The sequence below is a fragment of the Hypomesus transpacificus genome, chromosome 23 (assembly GCF_021917145.1).
Source record: "Hypomesus transpacificus isolate Combined female chromosome 23, fHypTra1, whole genome shotgun sequence".
NCBI classification, from domain to species: Eukaryota; Metazoa; Chordata; class Actinopteri; order Osmeriformes; family Osmeridae; genus Hypomesus; species Hypomesus transpacificus.
In genome coordinates, this window is record NC_061082.1 from 8,204,658 (window position 1) to 8,213,992 (window position 9,335).

A 9,335-nucleotide genomic window follows, 5' to 3' on the forward strand; every position below is an offset into this window, starting at 1 on the left:
TATTTTTACCTGGATATAAGCCTTAGAATGAAAAAACCTGGATCAAGAAAATGGGTTACATTTATTTTTCTTGCCCTTATAGGTGTCTTAAGTGTGGCTTTTTATATACTTATATACTTTGTCATTGATGCTCTCCTGGATAAATTCTCAAGTGTGAGATTCATTTAGTGTTCAATGAGGCTGTCGCTTCATGATTAATGTTCGCGACTGCAGACAGAGATACCCACTCCAACAGAATTTCCCTCAAGCCCTTTTTAAAGTGAGCAGCCTAGTTTTTCGGATGGGTGCACTTCCTTGTGGTGAAACGGTTTGCTAAACGGACAAGAGCATTAACCTGCAAAATTGAACATAAGCAATAGAGGGCAGAGTGTTGTCTAATTCCACCCAAGTTCTGTCCAATGTGACAGAAGGTCATTTCAGGTAGATTGGGTTTGGCTCTTGGGATCAGCTTTCTGATCGTGTTCAGCTTTCTCCATATGAGTTGCTAACTCTCACACACTGCGTGCCTCATCTTACCTCCTGTCTCTGTGTCTACCACAAGGGTCTGTGGCCTTTTTTGTTACATTTTTTGGGACATAATCACAGTGTCATATCCTGTTAATTTGTCTTCACCCAAGAGCACCACTTTGCTCTTATTTTCTGATCCAGACATTGATCCAGAGCCCAGCCTTGTGCCTGTGGTTTTGAAATGAATCACATTGAGGACTATTCAATACAGCAGGACGTGGGGACAAATTGGTCTGAATAACAGCAGTCAAAGAAATAAATAGACCCCTGAGTATCTGCTCAGGCGAGATAAAGATTTCCCTTAGCCCTTTTTTCTCAAGGCAGTCATCAAAATAATTTACATGGCTGGCTCCAAGATCCATACACTCATCATCTTCACAATGCTCTAGAGCTGCCAGTCAACAGCCCTCAGAACAGCATCCCTTTTGCTGATTGAAATTGGAAAATGATAGTTTGTGCAATCTTACCAGAGCCTCATCATGAAAGAACAGTGCATTCATGGTTAATTGCTCTACACTCCATTAAAATAAAGAGGCTTATTTTGTTTTGATTCATATTTCAGTATCTCTTATGGGGCCGACTAAAATACAGTGTAAAATCCACACTCATTGCCGAACGGTCAGAAATTGGTCTCCGATTCACTGGTGTTTCTCTAGTTTAATCGACGTTAGGGGTTTAATGCTGTCTTTGCAGGACTACGGTATGCAGATATCCAGCCTAGGGTCATGTGCCTGCCAATATCAGCATGCAGTACATTGATTTATTGAACTGAAATGTACAGTATGAATTCGACATCCCGTCGAATAACGTCGAAACCTTTCCATAAAACATCTGACTCAATACACAAGCCACATGCTATGACACAATTACTCTACAAGAAACCAAAACAATGTGGCATCCACTTACCAGCAGGAGACACTGAGACCTACAATTTCTTGGACCCTCCACTCCATTTGGTACCCGGTGATTGTGAATGACAGCTCTGCCTCGCTTCCATCTGACAGTCACTCAACACGGAACATTCCCCTGGACCAGTGGCCATTCATCAAGTTGTCAGCACAGCAGACATCGATCATCGTCACCATGTAATCCCCTACAAGCCTGCCCCACCCTCACACACACGCACACACACACACACACACAACCTGAAGGTGAAGGGTTCTTAGTGAAGCGGCCTACACTGAAGATGAAATGTCTCTTGAGAGCCAGAATCCCTAGGGCTTTTTTCTGGTTTGTTTAGAAAGAAAATGGTTGGTTGGTTGGTTGGTTCATTACTTGTAGTTGAAGAAGTGAATTTTGGTTTACCAATTCAAATTTACTGAGCCCTGAAATATTCACCTGATACCTCCTCACCAGTTGTTACTGTGTGGGTTTTTACTTTAACCATAAGAATGACAGAATAATCAGTTGATAAATTATTCCAGACTTTTAACAGAGAGTCTAGAGATAAACTGGCTGTGCATGTCTTATTTGCTTTCTGTGGTCAGTGTTGATGAATGCCATTCCATGAGATTAGTGCAAAATGCACACTGATGATGCGGTCCACTCCGAACTGAACCCTTGTTATACTAACATCACCTGAGGCTAGAGGGAGCTTGTGTGTGCTGATTTAGAGGTTCTATTAAGTTCATTAAATCTGTTCATTACATTTATGTACATCAGTGAGTTTGTTAATAAATTATTGGACGCCACGGACCTTCTTATTGCAATTGCTCCTGTCCCTTGTGCTTACTTTCATTTCCTTCATTTCTCATGAACGTTAATTTACCTTTGTATATTTATTAATATTTTTCCCCTCCAAATTTTGTTAATGGATGGATGAGTATCGTATCATATCTAATCCCGTACCCAGTAAAGACAGCATCTGTTTGCAGTAGTGGCATAAAGTCAAGGGACATCTTTCTTCACATATTTTTCTGAAAATACGTTTACCCGGAAAGACCATTCCCGGGCTTTGCCTTTATGCTGCTGATCAGAGCTTCTCAGTGAGAGGTTTTTTGATGCTGATCAAAGGTACTTAAGAGTTGTTTTTTTGGTACTGATCAGAGCGGAGTTGGTTTTTGGTGCTGATGAGACTGGCATTACCCATAATGCACCGGCCAGCCACGTAAACATTCGAGGTGTAGGAAGTCCTCCTGCCTGCTGCGTGCTCACTGAAAGAGCTGCTCAAAATCCGACAGATGAGAAATAGCAAGCTAGCAACCAAATGGCATGCTAGATAGCTTAAACACAAATTCGTCATTGAATCAGAGGCGGTGCACAACTGACACATGTTCAGGTTAGAGCGTTAAACAACAACCTTTTTCATTATTGCATATTCGAAGACTATTCATCCTTAGCACAGCAGCTAACTTAGCCGTTAGCCCGGCTAGCTACTGTAGTTAGTTTTCGACAACAGCTTGGCTTATTGCAATGCTAGCTAACTTTGGTTGGCTCACGGTCTATAGCAAAGCTGGGCCAGGTTGACAGAAAGCTTGTTAGTCTAGGGAAGGAAGGAAGGGCACAAGTTGGAGCTGGCATTATTCTACCTGGTCCTAGCAGGTTTAGGATGAACCTGTGAGCTAATTCACTTGCTAATTAGCTAGCTAGCTATCACGTAGCTGCTATATAGTATCACATATAACTGCACATTATTTTCCATGTAACGTTAGCAAGCCACTTTGATTTTCACTATGCAGAGACAGCAGTTATCTTTAATGCACCAGATGTGGATGTAAAAAAACCTCAGTGTGTCTCAGTAGCTAGTACCACTGGAACACTAGCTAATGATCCTATTTAGGTTGGTAGCCAGGAACGCGTAGCTGAGTGGTGTCGCGAGATAACCATTCAAGGTGTCTGCTTGTGCTGTCCAAGGTGCTAAAGTCAATGACTGCGTTGTAGAAAAGAAACTGACCATATATGAGTTGCAATAACCCCAGTGTCAATGTTTAGAGAATGAATCAGTGTCAGATCGCAATGTTTGATAAACTGATGTTAAGGTGTAAACGGTGTCATTATTTAACACAAGTGACCATGTGAATGTGTCAAGCCCATCCTCTATAAAGTGCCCGTGTGTCTGTCTCCAGGTGTTCTGCCTAGAGCTGTAAGATCATGTCTATGGTCCTGTTTGCCTCCGTGGTACGAGTGGGGGATGGCCTGCCTCTCTCCGCCTCGACAGATTATGAGCAGGACAAAGGCCTGCAGGAGACCAAGAAGCACCTTAAAGCTCTCTCCAAGAAGCTCAGCCAGTTTCCTGACCGCTGCACACTGAAGACTGGACAGTACAATGTCAAGTAAGTAGACCTGTCCTCTGGACCTTCAAGTCAGGCCTGGGTGTACCTCGTAAGTCGTGAGTTGAGGGACTAGTTAGACTGTCGTTCGGTACAGCCGCGTAAAGTTGGTGGAAACCTCCTTAAATTGTGTGTTTGTAAATGGGTTATTAGCTAAAAGGTTCCGTTCGGGCGGCAACAGATAATGGTTTGGATGACAAGAAGGCCTGACTCGACTTTAAAAAAGACTGGTTTGTCTCTATCGAAGTGCAACCGAGACACAAGTTCCTTTAATCAATGCACATATCAGCCTTCAAAAGAAAGAGGCGGAAGGGCAAATGTGCCAGCAAGCATTTAAGTCACTGGTTAATCTAATCCAATATTTAAAAGGTCCTTTTTGGCAGTGTCTGACTTAGATGTATAGGTCTTCTGAGGGGCAGTGACTCCACCACAAGCCCGCTCCACTCTACAGCTGGGCTATACATCACCCAGACACCATAAGTAGCTTTAGAAGTGGGGGAGAGGGTTTGAAAGACACAACGCTGTTAGCCTAGTGCTGCTGTTTCACACTAGGTGGGCGTCAGTTTCAATCCTTTGTGGAGGCAGGACGTCGGTGGCTTGGCGAAGTGGAACTACTTATCTGCTTTACTGTCATGGTCGAGATTGTGAAAGATGTTTGTGTAACAGTCAGTTGTGTGTGTGTGTGTTGTGTGTCAGTTTCACCAGCTCCCTGGGCGTGGGCTATCTGATGGTCTGCTCTGATACCTACCCCAACGTGCTGGCCTTCTGTTTCTTGGATGAGCTGCAGAGAGAGTTCCTGGTCACCTACGACACGAAGCGCATCATCAGCGCCGTGCGGCCGTATTCCTTCATAGAGTTTGGTGAGTGCTCTGCTTTATATCGGACGACGAGGGTTCGGTCTAAATGATTATAATTCAATCCAAAAAATGTGTTAGTTCCATCGCTGTAGATTAGGGTTGGGTATGAAGAATTGGTTCCAAATATCCAAGATATGTCGATTCGATAAGACGCGTGCATTTCCGGGTTTTTTACGGTTCGTTTCCTAACGTTTGCATATGAGTGGCGCTCCCTCGTAAACTACAGTGAGCTTTTTACAGTCCATAAAAGTTGCACTTATCTGCCAGGACCTGCTATGCAGATGCAGTACGTCAGCAAAGCATGTGAGAAGAGCCACTTTAAGCATCCTGGACCATGGCTGACCGCAGTAAACCCCTCCAGAGTTTGCCTTAGCTTCACTTAAAAAAGATAGCGACACAGCAAAATTGCGACATCTGCAGTGAGGACATTTCATGCATATAACTTTGTCTGTTATGTGACAAAGCATTTACTTTAATACAGCAAATTAAATCTGACTCTGAAGGAAAGCGCCGTGTTTGACGTGTTGCGGTCTCCCAGCCACGCTAACGACCCAGATACAGCTAATGTCAACAGCAGCCAGGTCTCCCGCTCAGGTACAGAACAGAGACAAGCTGACGTTCGCCTTTTATATTGAAGGGAAAGAAAATAAAAATTTTGACTGATTATAGTCTAAATGTGCCAAGAAGAAAGGTAGGCACATTTTTGTTCTTGAAATAATGAGCGATACTAGTTCAGGCATGGCAATCGGGCAGCGTCATCCGCTCATCACCACAACTGTGCAGCCAGCACAAGCCTATTGGGCCACGTCCGATAAGACGGCATTAAAAGCGCGGAAACACGCACACACACGCACACACTCAGCCCGGTTGTTGTATGATCAGTGCTGCTGTCGCCCTCCACCATCCCCTCCTCCCCCATGCTGTCTGTATGTTCTATCCATCAGGGGGATTATATCTCTATTGCTCCCTGCCTCAAATGTCATGTATGCATGTGTCGCATCGAGGAGGCAGGGAGTGCTTCCCTTAGATACATCCACTCCGCCAAAGTCAAACCTATTTCCATGTCCTGGTTATCAATAAATTCTCAATCTAATACGTGAGTGCCTTGACTGAACTGTCTTTCTGATTTTTTTCTGTCACCCAAAAATATTAAAATTTGCTAAGAACCCAGATTCAAAGAGCAGAATCCAAATTGAAAGTCTGAAACAATACCCAACCCTAAAGTAGATCCACGTGTACAATATGAACGACGGCAAACCATTTGAAACTGAAGGCGATCGAACAAACAATTAACATTTTCTATTTTCCACATCTTTCCATATCCAACAGACAACTTCATCCAGAAAACCAAGCAGCGTTACAACAGCCCCCGCTCGCTGTCCACCAAGATCAACCTGGCCGACATGCAGACGGAGATCAAGCTGCGGCCGCCCTACCAGCTCTCCCCGGAGGACCTGGGCTCCGTCAACGGCTTCTCCCCCCACACCACCTCCAAGTACAAGGGCATAGGTACGCCGTCCCCTTCCCACACCCCCTTACCGTTCGTTGGGGTTCCGATTGACGTGTTGTGGGCGTGGAGCTAAGAAAACACCATGCGTTTGGACTGCCAAGTGAGGACCGTGGCACCTTGCCATCTGCATTGTGGCTTACTGTACAGCATCTTAGCAGACGTAGCCCAGCCGTATGTTTAGAGATTATGTTTGTGGACGTCGAGGCCTTTTCACAGGGGTTTGATGTGTTTGTATCTTTACACGTAGAGGTAGTGTCGCTGCTGTTTCACTAGCCTGAAGACTTTCTTCGACATCTTTCACATTTCCATTACATTCGAGTCTTTCACCCTCAGTAATAATGACAAATACCTTCCTTATTTTCCTTGGATCTCCTTTGGGCCCGTTTGACCATGTAGGCCTAGTACGTTCCACAAAGTACGTCTCACGTGGGTCATGAACGTGTTGGAAAAGAGCCTGTGTCAGTCCTATAGAGGCGGTGTGCGTGTGCGGAGCTCGCTTTCTGCTACATGGCTAAAAGCAGCTCTGACAGCTGCCATGTGTTCCAGAGTGTGGCTCGGGCTCGCTTCGTCCATTAGCGGGGCCCCAGCTGAGACCCCCCCCCTGCCCCGCCGCCTCTACGGCTCACTGGCCAGCCCCGTGGGCCGCCGCTTCACACCCCAGCAGGCCAGGCTAAGCGATTCGGCCCCGGGTCACTGCGGCTTTTGTGTAACACCCCCCCCCCCCCCCCCCCCCCCCCCCCTGGAGCCACTTCAACCTTCTCACCTCGCTTCTCGCCCCTTTTATCTCGACGCTTCCTCCCTCTGCCCTTTTCAAATGCCAGTCGACCCGACGAAATGCCACTCAAACGGCAGCGCCGCGACACGGCCGCCGAAAAAGCTCCGTTTGGAGGTGGAAAGCCACAGCAATGGGTTTTCAACAAGCATCCTGGGGGGGGGAAACGGATGGGGTCTTTTCGATGCGACGTGATTGGTCCGTGTCCTCTCTGCCCTGCCCACAGCTCCCACCCAGATGCTGGAGCCGGTCGCCCTGCCCGGTGTCGTGTCCTGTGTGCTCAGCCTGCTTTGCGGAGGCCTCAATCTCCTGCGCGGAGTCCACGCCATCGAGAGCATTCTACAGGTAAGGACGATGAGTGCTGATTGGCTTGCAGCCGCGGTGGTGTTCCTGCCATTGGTCCCCTGTGGAGGTGTACTTCCTGCCTACTGCCTTTGCGTCGTGACTTCTGAGTGAACTCAATATAACCCGCCTCCATCTGTCCTCTTTAATCCACAGAACGATGACGAAAACTTTAATTATGTGATTGCCTTTTTCCTGGGCACAGCAGCCTGTCTGTATCAGGTAAATGTTCTGTTTTGTAGCTAAATACTGATTGTTTTGGCTGTGGCTCTGACTGCGTGTGCTGATGGATATTAACTGCCCCCCCTCTCTATTCCTGCAGTGTTACCTGTTTGCATACTTCTCCGTGTGGAGAAACAGCAAGTCCTTCCTGGCGTTTGCACTCATCTGTCTGTGCAACATGTACCTGTATGAACTGAGGAACGTGTGGCAGATCCTGTTCCACGTCACCGTCGGAGCCTTCATGACCCTGCAGATCCGCCTCCGCCAGCCACAGGGCAAAGCGCCAGACTACAATGTCTGACCCGGACGACAAAGGACTCAAACTCCCCAAAACTCCTCCAAAAATCCAGGAAACAGTTTTGAAGTTCCACTCAAATTCTTTGGTGTCTTTACCACCACATATTCCTCCACCCCTTCCCCCCCTGGACGGCTGGACTAGATGCCCTGAGAGACCCTCAGACAGCCCCCCCGCATACACCCCAACCCCCCCTCCCCCCCCTCTCTCTCTCTTCAATGTGGCTGCCAGCTCATATGGAGCCTGTACAGGCATGGAGGAAGCCTCAGCCAGCCCCAGTGACTCTGCTGGATGAATGTCTCCAGGCTGCTTGGGAGGAAGGACTGGGCGTGGTGGGGGTGGGGGTGGGACTACGCAGTGCAGGGCTTTTCAGAGTAAATCCTTTTGGTTTCCCCTTTAGGTGTAGGACAAGACTTCCATCCGTTCAACTGGCGACGTCATGTACTTTCATCCGTACTATCATCATTTGCTTGCTCGTTTTGAAGCATATCGTTTTATTGATTATTTATTGAACATTGTTTCTGATTTTGTATCAGAAACAAAACCTATTTCAGGATTTGAATGCATTCATTTGTTTTGTATACGCTACACAGGCCGTTCCTTGCCTCCGTGTCATTGCACATGCCCAGTAGGCCTCAGAGTCAGAACAGTCCTATGTCAGTGACAGAGTTGTGACGCTGACACTGACGCTGTACATGGAGCTCCCGATGTCGCGCTGGATGTCACTAGTGCAGCCACCCTCTTCCAGTCCCCTTGCTACAGTGCTGCTACTGGCAGCTACCATTCAAACATACTGTATATCCATAGACTATATCCATAGACTATATCCATAGACTATATCCATAGCATGGGCTTCATCAGACTTCAATCCAGTCCCTTGATTGTGCCAATTGCATTGTTGACTGTCTTGATATTTGGCAACTTCCATTGACAGCATTAGAGTTCAGTTAATAATTGCATGAGAGAACATAGAGGAAGCCAAGTATTGTGCTTGTTTGGCACCCGGAGGCTGACAGACTGCTTCAGCTCCTAGGATCTGTCCTGGCCTGTTGGGGCGGCGGTTTGACCGTTTTGCTGTGGTAGCCTGCAGGCCCCACTCACCAGCACAGTTGTTCCTGAAAGAGTTTGGATTTTGCTATTGATCAAATGTAACACTTCACCATAATTAAACAATACAAATATGTGTTCATTTATCCTTGATTTTCATCTGCAAAATGGTTTCCTTTGCATTTATTGTCATCCCGGTGGAGTTACTAAAGACACATGTTTGCTGTATTTAATGCCTTTTTAAAGAATGTCAGTCTCAATGAGCACATGCAAGTTCCATCTCTTCCTACAAGGGAAAAGCGTAAACTTGAGGAGAATGCTAAACTGCTAAACTGGCAAGCAACTCCATAGAAAATGTCAGCACAAGTTTCCAAGCAACATTTATTTTGTTTCAGAAGTCAAACCATCAGTGCGGCCATTATGATGATTGCCTGAGTGATGATTATGACTATCAGTGTGTGTGCGTGTGCAGCATTATTATTATTAGAAGCAGCCATTTCCTCCAGAGGTACGC

The 9,335-nt window shown here is 46.4% G+C and overlaps 1 protein-coding gene across 1 annotated transcript; it reads left to right on the forward strand.

The window, feature by feature from the left end:
• Window positions 1-2,620: 2,620 nt before the first annotated feature.
• On the forward strand, window positions 2,621-8,979 carry sec22a (SEC22 homolog A, vesicle trafficking protein). Its single transcript, XM_047047839.1, has 7 exons — window positions 2,621-2,785; window positions 3,573-3,779; window positions 4,473-4,636; window positions 5,963-6,142; window positions 7,142-7,260; window positions 7,414-7,479; window positions 7,580-8,979. The coding sequence occupies exons 2-7, from the start codon at window positions 3,598-3,600 to the stop codon at window positions 7,778-7,780; spliced, it is 912 nt and encodes a 303-aa protein (XP_046903795.1). The 5' UTR covers window positions 2,621-2,785; window positions 3,573-3,597; the 3' UTR covers window positions 7,781-8,979.
• The last annotated feature ends 356 nt before the right edge of the window (window positions 8,980-9,335 follow it).

What these genes read in the sequence shown, in the direction of transcription:
- sec22a (XM_047047839.1), top strand. Translation starts at nt 3,598, where the DNA reads ATGTCTATGGTCCTGTTTGCCTCCGTGGTACGAGTGGGGGATGGCCTG. An exon ending in ACTGGACAGTACAATGTCAA is followed by an intron (nt 3,780 to 4,472) that starts GTAAGTAGACCT and finishes GTTGTGTGTCAG; the next exon opens with TTTCACCAGCTCCCTGGGCG. An exon ending in CAGCAGCCTGTCTGTATCAG is followed by an intron (nt 7,480 to 7,579) that starts GTAAATGTTCTG and finishes CTATTCCTGCAG; the next exon opens with TGTTACCTGTTTGCATACTT.